This window comes from Gastrolobium bilobum, unplaced genomic scaffold (assembly GCF_033153095.1).
Source record: "Gastrolobium bilobum isolate Gb01-03AN ecotype WA unplaced genomic scaffold, APGP_CSIRO_Gbil_v1 utg895, whole genome shotgun sequence".
Lineage (NCBI taxonomy): Eukaryota > Viridiplantae > Streptophyta > Magnoliopsida > Fabales > Fabaceae > Gastrolobium > Gastrolobium bilobum.
Genome location: NW_026896845.1, coordinates 223292 through 247698, shown reverse-complemented (window position 1 = coordinate 247698; position 24407 = coordinate 223292). Strand labels below are relative to the sequence as shown.

At 37.9% G+C, this 24407-nt stretch overlaps 2 protein-coding genes and 1 non-coding gene across 3 annotated transcripts; 2 read left to right on the top strand and 1 right to left on the bottom strand.

The window, feature by feature from the left end:
• Nucleotides 1–621: 621 nt before the first annotated feature.
• On the top strand, nucleotides 622–2352 carry LOC133302329 (GDSL esterase/lipase At5g14450-like). Its single transcript, XM_061502092.1, has 5 exons — nucleotides 622–865; nucleotides 1160–1366; nucleotides 1458–1630; nucleotides 1712–1997; nucleotides 2099–2352. Exons 1-5 carry the CDS (start codon nucleotides 622–624, stop codon nucleotides 2350–2352), a joined length of 1164 nt encoding a protein of 387 aa, XP_061358076.1.
• A 6607-nt stretch (nucleotides 2353–8959) lies between these two features.
• LOC133302331 (small nucleolar RNA R71) lies at nucleotides 8960–9066 on the bottom strand. The gene has a single exon (XR_009750333.1). It is a non-coding gene; the product is annotated as a small nucleolar RNA R71 (small nucleolar RNA).
• Nucleotides 9067–9607: 541 nt separating this feature from the next.
• Nucleotides 9608–11188, top strand: LOC133302328 (uncharacterized). Its single transcript, XM_061502091.1, has one exon. It carries the CDS (start codon nucleotides 9608–9610, stop codon nucleotides 11186–11188), a length of 1581 nt encoding a protein of 526 aa, XP_061358075.1.
• Nucleotides 11189–24407: the final 13219 nt, after the last annotated feature.

Here is a 24407-nt window from a genome sequence, read left to right as displayed (position 1 = left end):
TGGGAATTTAGTAGAAATTGAGTTTACTTGGAATCTTACGAAAGATGTGTTTGGTTCGCCAAAATATTACCGGGAATACTGGGTAAAAATTACTGATTCCATATTTGGTTTAGAACGAAATATGACTTGGAATATGAGGTTATTTTACAAAAATAACCCCAAACTATTTTTACTTTTGTAATTGATAGATTGGGTCTAGATTTTTATGTGTATTGGAGTATTTTTGTCTCAAAATTTATTGTTGTGCTTTCCCTTTACTTGGTATTCTGATTGGTATTCCGAATTACCATATTATTTTTGGTAATCTGAATAGTGACTTTTCTTTATAAATCAAATTACCGGTAATCCTTGGATATCCGGGAATCGTAATTTATTCTTTCTACCAAACGTGGTAATTACATTTACCAAAGAAGGATTACCGGTAATCTTCTCCAAAAACTTGAACCAAACACCCCCCACAGTCTTTCTCAAATCCAATGGTATCAACGCACGTGACTTCTAGCCGTTGGTGGGTACACACCAATATTTTGACACCGTCCAAAAGGATCTAAAGGACGAGTATAATAACTTGGGATATGAAGAGTGGCAACATACAAGGAGTGCTGCTTTTGTTCAGTCAAAATGGGGCCCCTCAGAAAGTTTGCTGCTGTGATATTACTCTCATGGTTTCTGACTATGAGAGCTGAGGAACTCAAATCTTCAAAACCTTGTGATTTTACAGTTATCTTCAACTTTGGTGACTCAAATTCAGACACTGGCTGCATGTCATCAGCATTTTACCCAGCTGTTTTGCCTTACGGAGAGACTTTCTTCCATGACCCTGCTGGTAGAGCTTCTGATGGACGCCTTATCATAGATTTCTTTGGTAAGAAAATTCATCTACACTTTTTTCATTCACATCGTTTTTCTTTATTACTTTTTTTATGTTACAAGTTCAAGTGCCAGTAATTAAGTTTTAAATTGATTAAAAATAGACAAAGTATAAAATAATGAAGTGAAAGAATTCACAAATTTATTGCATCACAATTTTGGTTTAATAAGATATGGTATTGAACTCACTTATTATGATTTAGGTCCTCATCTAGTCCATTGCTATATGAATAAAGCTAACATGAAATTGATCAAATTAACAGATTCAGAGTCATTTTTACATATGCAGCTAAGCACCTCGGTTTCCCATACTTAAGCGCATACATAAATTCAATTGGAACAAGTTATGGGCACGGTGCAAACTTCGCTGCAGGATCATCTACCATTAGGCGACAAAACAAGACTTTCTTTGATGGTGGTAGTCCTTTCACTCTTGAAATCCAAACTGCACAGTTTATCCAGTTTAAGGCCCGCACGGGGAAGTTCTTCAAGCAAGGTTTTTTCCTAGATGTATATAATATAACTTAGCCTACAATTTATTAAGTTGAATTCATAGTCACTTAGTTATATGTGTATGTTATTTGCAGCAAAGAAAAATTCATACAGCAAAAACTTTCCAGGGCCAGAGGACTTTGCCAAGGCTATCTACACATTGGATATTGGGCAAAATGATATTGCTGCCGCTATTAACATGATGGGCAATGAAGATTCTAAAGCAGTGATCTTAGATATTGTGGAATATTTTTCAAACCAAGTTCAAGTAAGCGATTCAATTTAGAAGAGTTGCGTTTAATTTGACAATTTAATATGGAAAGTACTAACGTAAGAACACTTATGTCAGAATTTATATGGAATAGGAGCAAGGACATTTTGGATACATAACACAGGCCCCATTGGTTGCTTGCCAGTGGCCATGCCCATGCACAATGCAAATAATATTACTGCAGTGGCTGGTTATCTTGATCAAAACGGCTGTGTCAATTATCAAAACGACATGGCCAAAGAGTTTAATAAAGAGCTCAAGAATATAGTGGTCAAACTAAGGGCAATGTTCCCTGATGCTTCATTAACATATGTGGACATGTTCTCTGCTAAGTATGAACTAATCAGTAATGCTAAAAAAGAAGGTAATCCTCTTTGTCATACAATGTTTTGCTTCTAGTAGCTGCCAAAACTAATGATACTCTACGAATGGATTTACATTATCAATTGTTATCTTCAATTGTAGGATTTGTTGACCCATCTAAAGTTTGTTGTGGATATCACGAGGATGGTAATCACTTGTATTGTGGGAACAAAGGAATGATTAATGGTAAAGAAATTTTTGCTGGTTCGTGTGAAGATCCTTCTTCATACATAAGCTGGGATGGTGTGCACTACACTGAGGCAGCAAATAGCTGGATTGCCAATCGAATTGTCAATGGTTCATTCTCAGATCCACCAGTTCCCATTACACACTCATGTCACAACTTGTTAGCTTAGGTAACAGTTTTTCGATCAAAAAAAATTAAGATATAAAGCACAGGGGAAGTGTACTGCATTGCCAGCAGGGAATTATTTACTTGATTTGTTATTTCATCACCGTGGTAATGTTTACAATTTTTCTAGTTTGGGAAGGTAAAAGGAGAAAAAAGGCCGTATTAATTAGAAGGAATGTTTTTGTTATTTTATGATTAAAAAAAGGTTTGAATGGTGTAATGAAAATACTGTCTAGATAATAATAATAATAATAATAATAATAATAATAATAATAATAAGATATTATTATTATTATTATTCGATCCAGGAAAATCTTTTACAATTTAAACGATAAATATTATTTTTACTCGTCCACTCGAAGAAGGTAATGAGTCAACATGGAATTCAATAACATATTCTTGCAATTAACTACAAAAGGAATCTTCTGTCCCATGGCAGGATCCTTAGGTGGTGAAACTTTTGGGAAAAGAGATGGTTAATCAATTGAATCCAAAAAATTAAACTATTAAGAGTCATTTTGATAGTTTTAAATATTACTTTTCTAAAGACACCCCAAGAATATAAGTTCTTTAGAATTGAAAAGTGAATAATTTACAGGCCCACCACCCAAAATCCTTTTCTTTGGTGATTGAAAACATGAAACATTTACATGCCTACAACATCAAATAACTCATTTTAGGGATTGAAACATGGATTTTTTTTCCTTTTTTATTAGAAAACAAGGGGTGGTGACAATCAAATTCATCGCCACTTGGTCATAGTCTCTAATATCATTATAAGTAATCACTTCACCTAAAAACTCAAGTTGTTAAGTGTAATGTTAATGGTTTTATATATTACTTCTCAAATATATCCCCTCATTCCAGAATTCTTTTCACTTACTTTGAAGCATGATATCACTTCTCTATTGTAACGCTCTGTTTGCAGTCGACTAATTAACTTTCATATGATAATACACACAACATACTGTATAAATTAAATGCGGAAGCTAACTAGTTAACATTTTTCTTTTTCTTATGTATTGCAACTATATCTACTCTTTTTACATTTCGCGGACGACATTCTGCCTATTTTTTGGACTATTGGAATTAATTCCCATCCTAGAAATTTTCAACTGATTAACTATTTACCAATATACTAAGCATGCCACAAAATGAATAAACATCTTGCCTAGCCATCCACGGCCTAGGCTATCTCATAGTAATATGATCTCCATGTAATGTCCATGATGTTACTTAAATAATTAAATCAAATAAACAAAAAGAGATGCAATTGAATAATTAACATAGACATGAGCATGCATCTCTACAACATATACAGACTAGCAGCATGGCATAGACATCCCCGATGCTCTCAAAATAATGACATGGCATATAGATGCATATCCAAAATAAAACTATGCCAAATACATATCAGCATATCAATCAAATCATACTATCATGTCAGATAATATCTCTCCTCTGACCTCTTGCCACGCGATGCCTCAGCAGCATCAGCTCCTGTTCCTGAAATGGTATTCCCTATAACGCGAGGTGAGATAATATAGTTACCTTAGTAAGCTAGGGACCCTTTGAGATCTCTTTCACCCTAAGCTCATTTTTTGTATGAACACGGTATAAAAATCCATGCTTGCATCAGAATATGTATGACAATACAGTGTGCAATAATGTAATCCTACTGGCCAGAGAATATAAACTGTATGAATTTCACAAGGAAACACCGTCTCACACTATGCATAAGGAAACATCGTCTTATGCCTCACACAAGGAGACACTGTCTTGTGTGGCACACAAATATACATACATATACATGCAACATATAACAAATCATTTCAAACTACCACCCTCCGTCGGAGTTTGGTGGAACAAACGAGGGATTAATATAACATCCCGTGTGCACTCGGTATATTAAACATACATATGATAATAGTGCAGCTAAATAAATGCGGAAGCTGACTTTTTCTTTCCAATTATGAACTATTCATTATTAACCAAGTGGATAATTTATTCATTTTCCAAAATATCGCGTGTATGTAAATTGCAATAAATAACTAACTGAATAAACTCAATAGATATATGTGTATTTAGTCATAGCACTACAACTTGTAGACCGGACAATATCCTGATACATTATACAACTCAAGTACACTCAAACATGACGGATATCAATGTGGCATGGACAACCCCCATGCTTACCAAATAAGACAACAAAGTCAAACAAAGTCTTAGATCATATAACATTATACTGAACATAAATCATAATCACTATCTGAATATGGCAGTAAAACAGCAGGTATAATCAGCTCAACTCATCTCCGGCCTCCTGCCGTTAGAGGTATCAACCCCCGATGTACCTGTACCTGAAAATGTGCCCCAACATGGGGTGAGATCTCTAAAAAGAAATCTCAGTAAGACAAGGGATCCTCAAGGATCTCTCCACCCCAAGCTCACTTACATGTGCAATATAAGTTCTAAAACAATAACAACAATATAATTTCCAAATTCTGTGCAATGCAGCATATATCCATGTCAAGTGTGTAAGCATCCTACTGGCCAGAGAATTAAAAGGTAGGGATTACATACGTCTACAACCTACAGTACAAGGAACACCACTTGTACCTCACCCACGAAGTTACTGTAAGAACCCGCACCATTAATTAAGGAAGCTAATTAATTAATTATGTGAAATTAGGAAATAATTCCATAATTGACCCTAATAATTATTATGAGGCTTAAATGAATATAGAAAGTGGTTAATAATGCTGAAAGTCGCTTTTCGGACGAAAAGTGCAGATACCGGTTCTGCTACTCGGTATAAATGCGTACCGAAAAAGTATCCCAGAAAATTATAATAAGTGCATGATAATTCCTAGAATATTGTATAGGACTAGTAAAACAAGTTTCAGGTTAAAATAAAGAGAACTGGTGCCAGAAACTGATATTGGCTATGGAAAAGCGCGTACCGAAAATGTGCTGCGAAAAATATAAGAAAAATATGATAATTCTTGTAAAATTGAGTAGGTTCAGAATCCTGAGTTTGGGATTAAAATGCTAAGCGTAGCAATTAATGTTAATACTGTGTGTTTTCACTTAAGTGGGCTATAAATACAACTTTTGGGCCTAAAACCCTAGACACCTTGCATTCCTACGTGACTTGTGGAGAGGCTGATCAGTTGTTGCTATTCCATTGGCCTTCTTCACCATTTCTTGAGACAAGTTGTCACCTTTTGCATTGATCCTTCTCTTCTTCTTCTTGTAAACACTTGAGAGCTATCATTGTGAGGGAGTGAGGGTGCATATTATGAGTCCTTGCCACTGTGTGAGTTAGTTTTGAGGGCTGAGTTTGGGAGTTGGGTTGTGGGAACCTTGGTGATTGCATTTTGAACTTCAAAGTGTCACCTTTGTGAAGAAAGAACTCATCTTGTGTGCCATTTTCGTGCACCATCTTAGCCTGAGTATTTGGAGCTGCTTGGTGAGCTCCAAGAGCCTTCTTCTCTGAGTTTGAAGCTTGGTAAGTGTTACCACCCCTTGATCATAAGTTTAATGGGTTAAAGTTGGTGTCTTGGCATGTTTAATAAGTTAAACAAGTATGTAATCTGAGTATGAACCTTAATGTGCCTAAAAATGGAGTCTTGAACATGTATAAGTGTTAAAAGATGAACCTTTGTTGGATATCTTTGCGAAATGCAGAAACTGCATTCTGTCGCGAAATATCCGGATATGGATATCCATATATTGATAGCCGGATATGTAGTTCAGTGATATCCGGATATGGGGTTCTGTGATATCCGGATATAGATATCCGGATATGCCCCCGACAAATATCTGGATATTCTGGGATTTCGAAGAACAGTAGCTGCACTGTTTATACAGTAGGTTATTGGGGGTTTGTGGACCCTAGTTGGAGGAAGTTGAACTTCTATAATAATTGAACTAAGTCAGAATCAAGTGATTAAGGGCTTGTGGCTTGTGTAAAGCCTTAAGACGTGAGCCTATACAGAAAAAATTTATTGAATGTGCATCCCACTTTATGAAAGACTCTAGAACTTGCTTTGTTTCTTGCTTGGATTAGCATGTGATTTATCTATGGATATGATTGAGGCATGTTCTTTCTTTAAACTAGATGGCCAAATAGCCAACCCTTGCTGATATTCCTTAGTTTAACCCCTTTGAGCCTAGGCCTGATTATTCTTTGAAAACCCATGAAGATGATTAAGTCACTTTCCACATACTCTCCTCACCTTAATTGAGATTGAAATTTCAGATTAAATTGAGAAAAGGTGTTAATTGTTAATGATATAAATTGTGGAAGTACAGGGAAAAAGGCAAAAGCCAAGGAAGTAAGGTTGAGTGGAATGAGAAAGAAAGAAATAAAGAAAAGGAAAAATCCTCAGGAAGCAAAATGAAAAGAAAGAAAGTGTTTACAAAAAGTAAACAAATGCATAAGTTCCTCTTCGAAATCTGAATTTTAATCTTGCAGCTCCTTCTCAAAAAAATTTCCTTGCTTTAGCTAGGCCAAGTTATAACCCAAGAAAGACCTCTTGATCTTTGAGATACGTCATAATACTTTGGAAAGCGAGAATATGAGCAATCCTTTGGTAGTGTTAATTCAGTGGGAAACGAGTGAAACACCAACCCTCCAGACGATTGAGCTTGAGTGAATTAAATTCCTAGTGAGGAAATGTTTCAGTAATTTTCTCTTATTCTTGATCGTAAGAATTTTGTTGCAATTTTTTCTGATGAATTATGAATCTTATGATTGATGCAGCAATTTTTATAGTCTGAATGCTCTGATATTCTAAATTCCTTCCTTTCAAATTCCATACTTCTGAGATTCCTACTCCCTAATCCCTTAGTTTTATTCTGATTGATTGCTGAGGACAACAATATTCAAATCTGGGAATGTTTGATAAACCTTTGGTTTACCATGTTTTTAGGCTAAATTATACAAGAGTTAGGTAGTAGAATGCATGGAATTCAAGGTTTTACGACATATAAAGCATAAGATAGGAATTTGAGCTAACGTTTTGATAATATTTGCGTTTTGAAGGTAAAACCATAAGAATTGGTGCTAAAAGTGCTAAAGAAATCATAACGAAGAAGTAGCGGCTCAATATGGATCATAGGAAACCAAAATATTACAATTCAAGGTCCAGGAAAGCATGCTCAAACGCACAAGAGGACGCTCGAGCGTTTGGAATCAGGAAAAACAGCCAAAATGGGCACATCAAGGCGCTCAAGCGCACAACAGCACGCTCAAGCGCCCAAGAATACACAAATCCAGACTCGAGGAGCACGCTCGAGCGCCCAGTAGCACGCTCTAGCGCGCTCAGGCAGACAGCAACAACCAAATTGCAGTAACTTTGCACGCTCAAGCGGCCAACAGCAGGCTTGAGCGCCCAAGCACGTTCCAGACAACAAAGATTCACTAAGATTTGCTGAGATTTAATAAGGATTTGTCCAATTATGATATGGAACTAAAACGGAAACATATTAAGTTGATTCCTGAGGAGATTGAAGGAAGATTATAACAAGATTCAAAACTCAAATCTCTCAACCAATCCACAAGATATTAATTGCAAAAAGGAAACAATTGGAGAATCAATTACAAATCTAATATGGATACAGCAAGAGATGCAATGAAGGATATAACCTCCAATGGTTAAAAATAAGGAGCTTGGGGTCAGAACCAAAACACCAATTCACAATTCCAGAAAAATACATAGAGACCTGAAGGAGGAATCCTGTTGTGGAGCGCTGGAACACTGAGGAACCAAGTCAACATCACACTAATGGAGGCTTGGGGTTATCTTTTCTTTATTATTTCTTTTCAATTCAGTATGCTAGAGTAGTCTTTTATGTAGTTAAGGGTAGATGGAACCCAATTGAATCTTTGTTTATGAATTAAATTGTCTCTGAATCCTGTTATTTTTATAATTGAATAAATTATCTGTCTTTAATGCTTTCTATGAGTTTGTTCTTTATGGAATGATTTTGGGGAATTGTATGACAATAGGGATGTTGGTGCATGAACCCTGACTTGATAATTTATCATAATCCTTGTGATCTAGGAATATGCATAGGGTAATTATGCAATCTTGTAATTCTTAAAGACAGAAAAGACAGAAAGGAAACTTAGGAAAGACGCAAAAGCAAAGAAAGCGAAGGAAACAAAGGCATCAACTTCGACGGAACCAAATAAGGAACCTAAGGAGGAACCTATGGCAGAAAATAATCAACTCGCTCCAAGGACATTGGGGGATTACATGACCCCATCTCGAGTTCCACAGACGGCAAGCATTGTTAGACCAAATATAGAGGCTAACAACTTTGAACTGAAGCCGACACTGCTGCAACTGATTCAAAAAGAACAGTTCGCTGGAGGAAGCACAGAGAACCCCTATAGTCATCTCGATAACTTCTTACTTTACTGTGATACATTAAAAGTAAATGGAGTTCCTCTTGATGCTATCTTGCTCAGGCTATTTCCATGCTCACTGAAGGATGAAGCAAGAGACTGGCTGCAGTCTCTACCTGAAGGAAGCATAACCAATTGAGATGACTTAGCAAGAAAATTCTTGGCTAGATTTTTCTCAGCTTCAAAGATAGCAAGGCTCAAGTCGGAGATCACTGCTTTTTAACAAAAAGAAAGTGAATCCTTGTACGAGGCTTGGGAACGATTCAAAGAAACACTCAGGAAGTGCCCTCAACATGGAATTGAAGCACGAGAGAAAGCAAGAATCTTTTTCCAAGGGATGACATCCACCACAAGAACATTGGTAAATGCTGCTGCAAGAGGCTCCCTGAAAACAAAAACTTCAGAAGAAGCGCTAGAATTGCTGGAATCCTTAGCTTCTCAAGAATTTGACAATGCCCCAGCCCCAGTTGCACCAAGAAGATCAGGAATCATGAAGCTTGAAGGCTACGATGCACTCTTAGCCCAGAATGAACAAATGCTACAAATGCACAAGAAACAACAAGAACAATTAGATTCTCTTAATAAAAAATTTAATTCTTCTCAAGTTTCTTATGTTTCTAATACTAATATTAAATGTGGTATTTGTGAAGAGGCTCATACGACTGAGGATTGTGACTACATAAGAACAACTGAAAAGCCACCAGCAGAGGTCAATGGAATCTGGTATGATTAAAAGAACCCGAACAATCCAGGAAGGAATCAATATGGTAATCAAGGGTGGAAGAATAATAACCAACACCCTGGGTTGAGTTACAAGTCAAACTACCAGCCGAATCCTCATATGCCATTGCAACAACAACCTCAAGGCACCACTTCAGAATGGGAGAAGTCTTTCGCACAGCTGTCCAAGACAACATCCGACTATATTCAAAATGCCGATGCCTTCAGAGATGAAACAAGAGCTTCATTCCGGAATCAAGAAGCTTCGATCCGGAACTTGGAGACTCAAATTGGTCAGCTATCACGACAGTTCACTAAAAGAACTCAGGGCACCTTTCCAAATAACACCGACACGAACCCAAAGGCACAATGTAATGCATTTGTCACAAGGAGAGGGATCGTGATTCAACCTGTGGAAAAGCCACCAGTTGAAAAGAAGAAAGAAGTCGAACCAGAAGCCGAACCTAAAGTTGAGAAAGAGAAAGAAGAAGATACAGTAGAAGCTGAAAAGAGCAATCCAAAGAAGAAGCTATTCAAATGGGAGAAAAAGAAAGCTCTGGACAGGCAACCAAAAGCGGCTGAACCTTATCCACATGCAAAAGTTCTATACCCTCAGCGGTTGAAACAAGAAGTCCAGAAACTGCAATACACCAAATTTCTGGACATCTTTAAGAAGCTGCAAGTCAACATTCCTTTCGCAGAAGCCCTGGAAAGCATGCCAAACTATGCGAAGTTCATGAAGGACCTTCTATCAAAGAAACACAAGTTGAAGGAATGCGAAACAGTGGCCTTGACAGAGGAGTGCAGTGCAATCATCCAGAAGAAACTTCCTCCCACGCTGAAAGATCCAAGCAGCTTCAGTATTCCTATAGAAATAGGAAATATTGAAGTAGGGAAAGCACTATGCGATTTGGGAGCAAGTATAACCCTGATGCCACTGTCCATATGCAGAGCTCTTGGAATAAAAGAGCTCAAGCCGACTACAGTTTCTCTCCAGTTAGCTGACAGATCGATTAGACGACCAGATGGGGTAATTGAGGATGTTTTAGTTAAAATTGACAAATTTATTTTCCCTGCAGATTTTGTAGTTCTGAATATGGAAGAAGACACCGAGATTCCCCTATTGCTTAGAAGGCCATTCTTAGCCACCACAAGGGCAATGATCGATGTGGAGCAAGGAAAACTGATGCTGAGGGTGAACGAAGAAACAGCCACCATTGACGTCTTCAAATCAATGAAACATCCAACAGATGGAGGAGACTGTTTTATAATAGACATAATACAAGAAGCATTTGATGATGCTATGAAAGAGGAAAGCTCCCCACTCGAGTTAGAACAAATCAACGAAGAGGTTGAAATAGCTGATAAAGAACCAGTGGTGGAAGAACTTGAAAGAAAGAAAGATGACATCCCTCTTGGAGCACCAAAGGTGGAGCTTAAGGAGTTACCTCCAAATTTGAAATATTCTTTTCTTGGTGACAACAACACATATCCATTCATCATCAATGTTGAGCTGTCAACCGCTGAAGAAGATAAGCTTCTCAAAGTGCTTAAGAAACACAAAGCTACCATAGGATGGTCCTTCTCCGACCTGAAAGGTATAAACCCTTCCTTTTGCACTCATAAAATTCTAATGGAAGATGATATTAAACCTGTGAGGCAGCCGCAAAAGAGACTATCCAACCATGAAAGATGTGGTTAGTAAAGAAGTAGTTAAACTATTGGATGCAAGTATGATTACCCGATATCTGATAGTGGATGGGTAAGTCTTGTACAAACGGTACCGAAGAAAGGTGGAGTCATTGTGGTAAGAAATGAGAACAACGAATTGATTCCAACAAGGACAGTCACTGGGTGGAGGATGTGCGTCGACTATAGAAGACTAAATACAGCTACTCGGAAGACTAAATGCATGTTTTCTTGGGGAATAATCGGGGAACTAGAGTTCTTTCAAGATTACATAGATTTAGGGTAATAAGGAATTGAGCCCTAATTAACTCAGATAGAATTGATTGGCAATATATTAAGAAACAGATTCTTGGCTATTTAATTCATAACATATTGAAGATATTGGGGGAAGTCGAAACCTTAACTACGCTTGTTTTAAATTCTTAATCAAACATCATCTTCGTTCATTCTTTTAATTCTGAATTTCCTTAATTGCATGATCTTATTTTTTTTTAATTTTAAGTTCTTTGAATCATAACTCTCTTCATCTAAATTCCTGATTGTCCAACTAAAACGCGATTAGCGAACTAGTGCTTGAAAATTCTGATCCTCGTGGGAACAATCTCGTACTCCGGTACACTTTATTACTTTCACGATCGGTGCACTTGTCGAGTCGCAACAAGTACCGACCCAGAAAGCAATCCTCGAAGAATGGCCATGTCATAACATGACCCTGCATCTCAAAAGCATGAGAGGTGTTCATCCACCACTCGTGGGCATCGCCCTCCAGCATATAGGTAGCAAACATCAGTTTCTGCGGATCTGTACACTGCATGACCCGGAAGATCTTATCCAGCGCCTGTAGCATCTAGCCGCAACAATAGGATCATAAGACCCATCAAAGAAAGGTGGCTTATGCTTGCAGAAAGCATTAAGCCGGCGATCAATCACATCTCTATCTTCAGCAGGCTCCACAATGGGTTCCATCACCCCAGTCAAGTGATCAGTGCCCTCAACCTGGCTCTGGCTCTCGTCCTGCAGACTAGGTGGAGGCGGCGGCAGTGGTGGAGGTGGTGGTAGTGGCGGTGGGAACTGACCAACAGCAGGACCATCTCTCATCTCCTCTAACATGACCCTCATCATGTCATGTTCGCCAAACGGTTCACCTCAAGAGCATCCTCCGTGGCCTTCTGGTTCGCCTCACGATCGGCGTCCATCGTTGCCACGTTGGCCAATCTAGCGGCCTCTTGCATCTTAGCTAATGCAGTCAGGATCGGGTCGGGTTGACCTTCAGCAGTCTTGCGAGTTCTCCTGTGTATTACCATGACTCTGCACAAGTTGCAAAAATTATGAGTGGATCAGGCCCACGCAATGTGATCACATATGCATTTTCATAATAAAACTCAACGGAGCAAACACACAAGACAAGACACTACAAAGCATTCTAAGCTATTGCAATACATACAGACTTTTCCCTAGAAAGTGCTCTGATACCATAAAATGTAACACCCCGTATATATCCTGTATGTTATCATGTCATCGTATTAAGCCGCGCTTAATTAAAAATGCAGAATATCTTTTTCTTTTCAATTATGATGTCGTTAATCATTACCAACTTGATTACTTAATCATTTTCAAAACATCGCCTGTATGTAAATTGCAAAAGACAGCTAACTGAAATACCTTAATATAAAATTAACATCAATATCAACACGTAGATCGGACAACCCTGATAGTTTATACAACTCAAGCTAAAAGTACTAACATCAATGTGGCATGGACAAACCCCATGTTCACCAAATAAGGCAACAAAGCCCACAAAAGTCTCAATAACAACAACATAATAATAACAAGCTAAAAGCATAACAACAGCAGATATAATCCAGCATCCAAACATGTCAGCATATAATATCAATATCAGCTAAGCTCCGGCCTCCTGCCGCTAGAGGAATCATTAGAAGTCATTAATTAAAATTGAATAAATATAGGGAGTGGTTCTCACTAATTTATTTTTAAATTTCAGATAATTTTGCCTACTTATATTTTCATCACAAAACTTTCATTGTTCACTCTTTTACACCGAAAAGTGGTTGTATAACTCACTAATTATATTTTTCATCTAATTATTTTCTTTTGGTTACTAAATAATTCCCAATTATCTAAATTAATTATTTGGGTTATTATGCAAACCTACCCGCTTTGCCACCTCTAAGTCCACCAGAATCAAGAATCAGCTATAAAGCCCATGCAATTCACGATAAAGACTCTTGTGTGCAAAGGAAACTACATCACTTGCATGCAAAACTATAGGGTTAAGCCGCATGTACTCGTCTTCTTCCTTCTACAAACATCAGAGTCTTTATACGTACACGCTCGTTGAAATTAGAACATAAACACATTTAATTATTGGAAAGACTAGAAGAACTCACACAAATCCACATTAGGGTGTGCAAAATAATAAAAATAACTGAACTCTTTTGTGAATTGAACTGCATTGTACTTAAAATAACTAATTTTTTTTTATCATTTCTTGAACTGAACTGAACTGATGTGAAAAACCAGTTCATGAACGAATTGGTTTTGCTTTTTCTTCTTCTATTGTTTTCTTTTATATCTATTTTTTCTTTTCATTTTTCTTCTCTTATTTATTTATTTGCTATCTTATATTTTTCTATATTTTTATTTCTTTATTTCTTTAGGTTTTTTTACTTTTACTTTCTTTTCTTTTTTCTCTTATGTATTTCTCTCTCTTATTTATCTTTATTTTCACTATCTTTTTTATTTTTATATTTTGATTATTTATTGCTTTTTTAATTTCTGATATCATTTATATATTTTTTATTTTTTAAATATTTTATCATTTTCTTTTTAATCTTTTCATATTTTTTATTTGAGTTCACTTGAATAAATGTGTTGATGAACAAACTGGTTTTTTTAAAATCAGTTAATAAATCAAACAAGTTTTTTTTATGTTATTCTGCTCATTTTTTTTATCATATAGTGCACAGTGTTTCACTTATCATATCCAATCATTGTACAAAACTTTTATACAAGTTGCAACATTAATAATCCCACAATATTTTGACATGTTACTACTATATTTAATCCAATTTATTGGACTACAATTCTTCAATCAATTGTTCACAAATTGTTGTTATACCAATTCATAATGGGTTCAAAAATAAGTTCTGAACTGGTTCAAAAAAATAAACCAGTTCATTTCTCCTAATTGAATTATTTTTCACAATTTAGTTCTCCTAATGGAATTATTTTTCCCAATTTAATTTGGTTCAAACAAAACAACCTAATTGAACTAAATTGTACACTTCCCCATTCCACGTGTAAGGGTATCACTCTTTTCAAACTTTTAAGATAGGCCCGTTTACGAACCGGCATATAGATTTTGATTCTCATTCTATCAAAATGGTAAATATTATAATACCTCGTATTTCTAGATGTATAATTATACGTGATAATGTTGATTAAAAGGGTAGGATTAGAGAAAATCCAGAAATTAGAGCCAAAATACGTAGAAAGGGCAAAATGATAATTTACCAAACACGTATCTCTAAGCATGAAAAATTGAGTAGCAAGCCTCAAATGATAAAAATAAGGCCGGAAATGGATTCAGGACGAAAAATCGAGAGGATAGGAAAGTTTTGAAAAATTTGATTAATAGTGATTTTTCCGGTGTAAAATACTACGATATAATTGTACCGAAAAACGTGAAAATTTGATCAGTATTTTAGGAAGTAAACATAGGACGTGAACGAGAAAAATACGTAGGTTATGAATTTGTGGGTTAAAATGGGTGATTTAAGAAAGTAAAAAGACATGTGGGACCCACCTTAGTGGTTTAAGTGAGCAAGTGACCCATTTACACTCAAAAATCTGAACACTCTCTCTCCTCTCTTTCTCTCCACCGTCGACCAAAAACATTGGAGGGCAAGTGTGAAGCATTTGATTTTTCAACTATTTTTCTAGTCACTTTAAGGAAAAACTTCCAACTACAAAGTTGTTCCCCACCCTCTTGTGAATGACTTTCACGTAGAGTGCATCATGTGGGGAGCATTGTGGAGGGCGAAAAGCCCTTAAATCAGCAACAAAATTTTGGGGAATTTTTGGTGCTTTTGTGTTGAACCATGAGTTGGAGCTCATTCCCTTGGACCATTGGAGGCTATTGGTGGTAAGTTTTCATATTTTCAATGAGTTTTTATGGAGATCATAAAATGGTGATGGTTTTGAAGTTGTGAGTTGAGTTATGGTAGTTAGGAACATTAAATGGTATGCCTCCTTTGGAATTTAATTCTTAGAATGATAAATGATGATTGATGTAATAAAAATTATTAGTGATATGTTTAGTAACTTAGGCAAAATTTTGATGGTTGTTGTCATGGAAATCATAAATGTGATGGTTGAGAATTAATGGTTGGTTGTTGGTATGAATTAATTGTAGGATTATATGATGTGTAGAAGTGTTGGAGTGGATTGAAAACCTTGGAGTACCATTCATTGAGGAATTCGAACCATGTAGTGTTTGGAGGGAAAATTGAGGTGAAAAATGTGTACAATTAATGGTTGATATATTGATGCGTAGAATGTGAGATTGGTGAGTTAGTTTGATGACTAAATGAATTAAGGTAGTTGAATTAAATGAGATAGGACCATTAGGCCTAAGTGATTCTAATTGGTTATGATTTGTGTGAAGTGAATTGATTTCATCGAAATTGTATTGATGGTCATTTTGTTGATCATATAGGTTGCCTCTCCCGGACGCGATAGAAACGGACTAAGCTTGGAGCTTACGTTTTGAGCATTGTGCTTGGAGTTGAGGTAAACCTTTGGAACTTGGGTTTAGTCCCTTGTGTGCTCCACCACACCTAGTGGAAGGTTGTGGTTGGATTTTGAGCTTTTTGACATTGTGTGAATATGTATGGTTATACATTATTGCTTGATTTTGTGACATGCTTGGAGCATGTTTTGTGATTTATTTATGATCTCTGGCCTGTAGATGTATGTGGTTTGGACTTCCGCTAGAGATATCCTTTGGGGATTCCGATCGGGTTTTACCGTGGGGCCGACTCTGGGAGCGGCACCAGGATGATCCAAACGTGGGACTTTCGCTGGATAGGGCTCATGAGGAGTTCCAATTGGGTTTTTCAATGGGGTCGTCTCATCCATAGGAGAGGCACCAGGAAGCTTCCCGGGAGTTATATGATGGGGTCCTCGAACGGAATCCTAGTGTGGATGTTCTTGGATTTATTCCCAGATTTTTGTGATTTTGTTTGATATGCATTTTACATTATGTTATTGTTGCACATTGAGTGAGCCATGGATTAGAGTGATCCTCTAGTACCCTTGGTTTACTGAGATATATTTGTATATCTCACCCCGCGTTTGGGGGCATCATTTCAGACCATAGCGATCATGGAGGAGCTTCGGGCAAGAAGCCTGCTTAATGGAGGAGTTAGATCATGAGGTGCATATGGATAGCATGGCATTTTGGAGGAGTTTATTTGATGTACATAGTATGACATTTAGCATATTGGACTTAGATCATGAACATATTGCATGTTGAGATTTCCATGCTTTTGTGGTGTTCAAGAGTAGAGTCTAAGTCTATTATATTTGTATTTTGGGTGAGCATGAGACTTGTCCATGGCCACATATTTGTATTTTGAGGCATTGGTAGACTTGTGTTGTAAATAGACCCTTTGATGTGTAAAATGTCTATGATATTGTGAAATATGGTAATTGATGCATTACATAATGAATATGCATAATGGAAGGGCCTATTGCCTACATTAGATCTTGTGTAAGGGGTATAATGAGTTCTAAGGTGTTAGAAGTAAGTTACATCACCCTTTTTGTGTTTCAAATGCTGATATCTGTCATTTTTACAGTAGGGTAATCGATTACCTATCCTTTGTAATCGATTACCTGAAACAGAGGACGCAAAATTGAGCCACTGTGATCAAAGTAATCGTTTACCTGAGCATAGGTAATCGATTACCTAGTTCAGTAATCGATTACCTTTGTCAAGGTAATCGATTACCAAAAATAGGGGAGCCCAAATTGAGCTACTGACTTCTACAGTAACCTTTGGTAATCGATTACCTCAAGGATGGTAATCGATTACCACAATGTAAATTTTGGAAAATAGTGTTTTTGTAATCTAAAATAAATGGTATTGCTTGGAGAGATGATAATTAATATATTTTATGCTTCTGCAAGTTTGCATTTACAATTACGGCGTTGTTTTAATTAGTTTAGGAAATGGGTAATGGTTTAACAAAGAGGATTTAATAAAAGAAAAAGTTTACCCGTAATTTAATTAACTCAATTACTGTGATTGTAACTGCGCTTAATACCATATGCAATGATAACATTACCGGTACGTAACGGGCTATTACATTTTATGGTATCAGAGCAGTTTTGTTAGGGAACTCTGATTATGTATGATTGTATTTTGTGTGCATAGCTATTTGTGAACTATTTACGATTAATGTATATGTGATTCCTCAGTTTGGGTCTGATCAGCTCATTCCTTTGTGTTACATGTACAGATATCATGAGTAGGGCACGTGGTCACCATGGAACACGAGGTGCAGGTCCTCAGCCGCCTGATCCAGTTACTGCAGTTCTTAATGCTCTGCAGGTGGAGACGACTGCCAATAGGACTATGACCAAAAACCTGATGAAGAACAATCAGGATATGATGAATGCCTTCATGACTGAGATGAGGGCTGATAGAGTTCGTCATCGGAGAGATGATTCTCCTCCACATACGGCTACAGTGACTCCTACACCTACACCGTCTGTCACTCCTCAGCGGAGGGAGAGTGGGGCTAGTCACCATACTGGTGAGGCTAGCCACCGTACTACTGATCATACATATGTAGCCCATGCTTCTGTTGACCCGACTTCTGTTGCTCAGACATCTGGGGCTGCTGACCAAGTTGTTGATGATGCTGCTGATGGGCGAAGGCTCATATCTTTTAGAAAACACAAACCACCCGTATTTCTAGGGTCAAAGGACCCGAAGGAGGTTACTACATGCTGAGGGGGATGGATAAGATATTCTAGGTGATGAGGTGTCAGGATCCTCAGAAACTATTGTATTCTGTGTATATGCTGGAGGGAGATGCTCACGAATGGTGGTGCAACATAACTCGCCCTTTTACTATTCAGGGTGAGAAGCTGACATGGGCCTTGTTTGAAAGTCTATTCCATGAAGAGTATTTTCCCCGAGATATCCGGGAGGTAAAGCAAGGAGAGTTTGATAAGCTTGTACAGGGGTCGATGACCGTGGATGCCAACTTGTCTAAATTCAATGAGTTAGTAAAGTTTGCCAATTATGGGGGTACTCTACCTACGCCCGAGTTCTTATCTGCTAAGTTTCAAATAGGGCTGAGTGAAAAGATTGCCAAGAGGATGTCAAATACAACAGTGAGAAATATTGCTGATCTTGTGACCCAATATAAGAGGGTCGAAACTGTTTATGGTAGATATCTGAAATCCAATTTGGAAAAAGAGCAAGAAGTGAAGAGGACATCTGGTCCTTCTGGTAATAATAATAGAGGTGGCTTCAATTATAATAACAACAGGGGTAGGGGGTTGCAAGCTATGTAGCACCGATACGACACGCGACACGTGACACGACACTCCGACACGTTAATCCTAAAAAATTATGGATTTCGACACGTTGGGACACGTTTTAATATTAAATAATATTTTTAATTTATATAGTGTATATTTCATTTAATATTTAATAATTTAACAAAAAAAGAAACTAAATTAATAATACCCATCAACACGTTATAAAGATGGAAGCTTTAATAAAAAAAATAAGAACTGGGATGAGAGAGATATATAATATCAGATAGAGAGATCAAATCATATTAGAGAGAGATCAGAGAGAAGAAGATACAACAAGAGCGTGATAGGAATCGACAACAATAATGCTAAGATGATCTCTTATCTACTTAAGGGGAAAAAAGACAAAAAGATAAAATTGATATGATCAGGTGGAAGCTTTATTAATACATTTTAACTTTAAAAAAAAAAAATTTAAAAAAACTTTAAAAAAAATTTTAAAAAAAATTTAAAAAAATTACGAAAATGCCATTTGACCGTGTCGGACACGGTCAAATTCGCGTGTCGGAATGGTCAACGTGTCGGAAAAAGTCAACCGCGTGTCCGACACCGTGTCGGAGCGTGTCGGACCCGACTCTTCCTGTTTTTACAAGTGTCCGTGCTTCCTTTGTTGCAAGTAAGGCAGCCTCCTAGTCAATTCAAGAGGAGTGGAGCCCCTAGTGGTGAAGCTGTTGACAGATATTATACCCCACAATGTGGGAAGTGCAAGAAATACCACAAGGGTGTATTTGGTGCAGCCCCTGGGTCGTGTTTCAAGTGTGGCCAGACTGGCCACTTTGCTAGTAGTTTTCCATCTGCTGCTGAGTAAGCTGCGAATCTGCAGGCCTGGGCATCTTATACTCCTACTGCGGGACAGGCTGCGAACCTGCAGGCCTTACCGACTACTACTACTACTACTGCTGTTGCTGCTGCTATTCCTTCGGTTGGAAGAGTGTATACTACAAATGCGCAACATACTGAAAGGGCCTCGAACTTGGTAAAAGGTATAATTTTCATTTCTAATATTGATTTGTCTGTATTGTTTGATTCGAGAGCAACACATTCGTTTGTGGCAGAATATATGGCTAAGGCGTTGGACTTAAAGGTAACACAAATGGTTCCCCCAATGTGCATTACTACTGCTATAGGAGAGGTTAGTGATTCATCCTATATATGTGAGGAGGCTGAGTTTGTCTATGAAGGCAGCGGTTACACTATTGATTTGATTATCTTGCCCCTGGCCACTGTCAATTTAATATTGGGAATGGACTGGTTGTCACAAAATTGCGCAATGATTGATTGCTGCGGGAAGAGGTTGATACTATCTCACGAGAAGCCCTCTGGTTGTCCGCCTCCTTATCTGTTTGTCTGTCAAATTGTTAAAGCCTTGAAGGCTGGTGATCTGGGTTATGTACTCTTGGGTGGATTGGTTGGTGACAAGGAGGAAGAGATTTCGAGTATTTCAGGTATTCCGGTTGTTAATGAATTTGTGGATGTATTTCCTGATGAGATACCGAAATTTCCACCCGAGAGGGAGATTAAATTCTCTATTGATTTATTGCCTGGTGTGGGGCCTATCTCTTTGGCTCCATACCGGATGTCGCCATTGGAGTTGGCTGAGTTGAAAAAGCACATTGAAGATCTATCTACAAAGAATTTTATCAAGCCGAGTGTGTCTCCGTGGGGAGCACCGGTAATGTAACATCCCAAGCACTGACGAGGGCGGGGAGTGATCGCCGGTGCAAAGAGGCACGGACAAGGAGCGGCTTCTGACAGGCTTCCAGCGGGGGGTTACATGCATGAATGAATCGAATCGACACCCGAAAGAGAGGGATTCCAGAGACTGTGTAGGTATGAGACTGCACAGTTTGGGAATGACTTATAAAAATTAATTGGTACTACCTATACTAATAAGATGCATCTGCTTTTCGGTAGCCCGGAACAGAAGAACTCCATAGTTAAGCGTGCTTGACTTGGGGCAATTCTGGGATGGGTGACCTCCTGGGAAGTTTTCCCAGGAAGTGGGCGAGTGAGGAAAAAGCGCATTGAAAAGTCTCGTGTTAGTATGTGGGGATAGTCGTTGATTCTTAAAGCGGCCAGGCGTTACAGGTATTATTTGTGAAAAAGAAAGATGGTAGTATGAGACTGTGTTTTGACTACCGGCAGTTGAATAAGGTTACGATTAAGAACAGGTTTCCGTTGCCACGTATTGATGATTTGTTGGATCAGTTGAGGAGTGCCTGTGTATTTTCTAAGATTGATCTCTGGTGCGGATACCACCAGATCCGGATTAAGCCGGACGATGTGCCTAAAATGGCATTCCGGTCTAGATATGGACACTATGAGTATCAGGTGATTCCTTTCGGGCTTACAAATGCCCCTGCGGTGTTCATGGATTATATGAATCGCTTTTTTAAACCGTATCTGGACCAGTTTGTGATAGTGTTTATTGATTACATCTTGATTTATTCTAAGAGCAAAAAGGAGCGTATAAAGCATCTGAGGACTGTGTTGCAGGTGCTGAAAGATAAGAAGCTATATGCTAAGCCGTCTAAATGTGAATTCTGGCTATCGGAGGTGCAATTTCTGGGTCATGTTATTTCTGCTAGTGGTGTTGTTGTGGATCCAAGTAAGATTGAAGCGGTAAGTGACTGGGAACGACCTAAGACTGTGACTGAGATCAGGAGCTTTCTGGGTCTTGCTGGTTATTATCGCAGGTTTATACAGGGGTTTTCCGCTATGGTATTGCCGTTGACCCGTTTGACACGAAAGGATACTCCTTTTGTGTGGACCCAGGAATATGAGGATTGCTTTCTGTCCTTGAAAGAGAAGTTGACTACTGCTCCTGTGTTGACTCTTCCCGATCCGGTAGGTGAATTCGAAATGTATTGTGATGCTTCCAAGAAAGGTTTGGGGAGTGTGTTGATGCAAGAATGGAAGGTGGTTGCTTATGCGTTTAGGCAGTTGAAGCCTCACGAGGAAAATTATCCGACGCAAGATTTGGAGCTTGCTGCTATTGTGTTTGCCTTAAAAATCTAGAGGCACTTTCTGTATATGATGAAATTTGTTGTGTTCTGTGATCACAAAAGCTTAAAATATTTGTTTGATCAGAAAGAGCTGAACATGAGACAACGGAGATGGGTGGAATTCTTAAAAGATTATGATCTTGAGCTGAAATACCGTCCGGGTAAAGCTAATGTGGTGGCAGATGCATTGAGTAGAAAATCTGTCAGTGTGTCCCAGCTGATGATATGTGATAATGAAGTGATTGATCAATTTCGTGATTTGGAAATAACAGATTTCTTTGCAGGTAGAATGTCTGATATTGATTTGACTTAGATTGAGAATAAATTGCATGAGAAAATTAAAGAAACTCAGATAAGGAATGATAGTGCTAACTATTTGAAGGGCCAGAGTGGCATGTCTTTTAATGAGCAAGGTTTACTATCGTATCAGGGTAGGATCGTTGTCCCAAGGAGTTAGCAGATGAGGTTATGGTTGAGGCCCATAAGGGTCAGTATGTTATCCACCCTGGTGCCACAAAAATGTATCAAGTTTTGAAAGAAAAGTTCTGGTGGCCTGGGATGAAAAGGGATGTTGTGGAGTATGTATCAAGGTGCTTGGTTTGTCAAAAAGTGAAGATAAAGCATCAGAAACCTGTTGGTTTAGGGAGCTTTGCAACATGCTTTTGGCACTCAGCTCAGACTGAGCACTGCGTATCACCCGCAGACTGATGGTCAGACTGAGAGGACCATACAGACACTTGAGGATATGTTGAGAGCTTGCACATTGGAGCAGGGTACTGCTTGGGATAGGTATTTGTCATTGGTGGAATTTTCATATAATAACAGTTTTCACTCCAGTCTGGGCATGGCACCATATGAGGCATTGTATGGACGGAGATGTTGTACTCCTACTTGTTGGACTGAGGTAGGTGATAAAGAGAGATTTGGTCCAGATTTTGTGCAGGAGACTACAATTCAAATTGAAATGATCAGAGAAAAACTTAGACAGGCACAGAATCAACAGAAAAGCTATTATGATAATAAGCATAGACCGCTTGAATTTGAAGAAGGTGACCATGTATTTGTTCGGTTATCTCCGGTCACGGGTGTTGGTTGTGCTTTGGGTGTGAGGAAGCTGAGTCCTCATTTTATCGGGCCGTATCAAATCATGAAAAAAGTGGGACTTGTGGCCTATCAGCTCGCCTTGCCTCCACAGTTGTCAAATCTACATGATGTTTTTCATGTGTCGCAGTTACGACATTATGTTCCGGATGAATCACATGTGGTGATACCGGATGATATTGAAATCCGGGAGAACTTGAAAACTACCATTGGTCCCATTGAAATACTGGACCGTAGCGAAAAGAGGCTGAGAAGTAAAATTATTCTTATGTTGAAGATTCAGTGGGAAGGTAGCACACCTGAGGAGGCTACTTGGGAACGGGAGGATGAGATTCTCCGGCTGTATCCTAAGTTAGCGGACATGTATGATTTAATTTTGCGGACAAAATTTCTAAAAAGAGGGGTGAATATAACACCTCGTATTTCTAAATGTATAATTATACGTGATGATGTTGATTAAAAGGGTAGGATTAGATAAAGTTCGGAAATTAGAGCCAAAATACGTAGAAAAGGCAAAATGATAATTTACTAAACATGTATCTCTAGGCATGAAAAATTGAGTAGCAAGCCTCTAATGATAAAAATAAGGCTGGAAATGGATTCAGGACGAAAAATCGAGTGGATAGGCAAGTTTCAAAAAATTTGATGAATAGTGATTTCTTCGGTGTAAAATACTGTGGTATAATTGTACCGATAAGCATGAAAATATGATCAGTATTTTAGGAAGTAAAAATATGACGTGAATGAGAAAAATACGTAGGTTATGAATTTGTAGGTTAAAATGGGTGATTTAAGAAAGTTAAAAGACATGTGGGACCCACCTTAGTGGTTTAAGTGAGTAAGTGACCCATTTACACTCAAAAATCTGAACTCTCTCCTCTCTTTCTCTCCACCGTCAACCAAAAACATTGGACGGCAAGTGTGAAGCTTTTGATTTTTCAACTATTTTTCTAGTCACTTTTAGAAAAAACTACCAACTACAAAGTTGTTCCCACCCTCTTGTGAATGACTTTCATGTAGAGTGCATCTTGTGGGGAGCATTATGGAGGGAGAAAAGCCCTTAAATCAGCCACGAAATTTTGGGAAATTTTTGGTGCTTTTGTGTTGAACCGTTGGTTGGAGCTCATTCCCTTGGACAATTGGAGTCTATTGGTGGTAATTTTTCATATTCTCAATGAGTTTTTATGGAGATCATAAAATGGTGAGGGTTTTGAAGTTGTGAGTAGAGTTATGGTGGTTAGGAACATTAAATGGTATGTCTCCTTTAGAATTTAATGCTTAGAATGATAAATGATGATGATTGATGTAATAAAAATTATTGGTGATATGTTTAGTAACTTAGGCAAAATTTTGATGGATGTTGTCATAGAAATCATAAATATGATGGTTGAGAATTAATGGTTGGTTGTTGGTATGAATTAATTGTAGGATTATATGATGTGTAGAAGTGTTGGAATGAATTGAAAACCTTGGAGTACCATTCATTGAGGA

Bases quoted from the DNA above. Each gene is read 5' to 3' on its own strand.
- LOC133302329 (XM_061502092.1), top strand. From the start codon at position 622: ATGGGGCCCCTCAGAAAGTTTGCTGCTGTGATATTACTCTCATGGTTT. The intron at 866-1,159 runs GTAAGAAAATTC...TTACATATGCAG, and splicing joins CCTTATCATAGATTTCTTTG to CTAAGCACCTCGGTTTCCCA. The intron at 1,998-2,098 runs GTAATCCTCTTT...CTTCAATTGTAG, and splicing joins CAGTAATGCTAAAAAAGAAG to GATTTGTTGACCCATCTAAA.
- LOC133302328 (XM_061502091.1), top strand. From the start codon at position 9,608: ATGCCATTGCAACAACAACCTCAAGGCACCACTTCAGAATGGGAGAAG.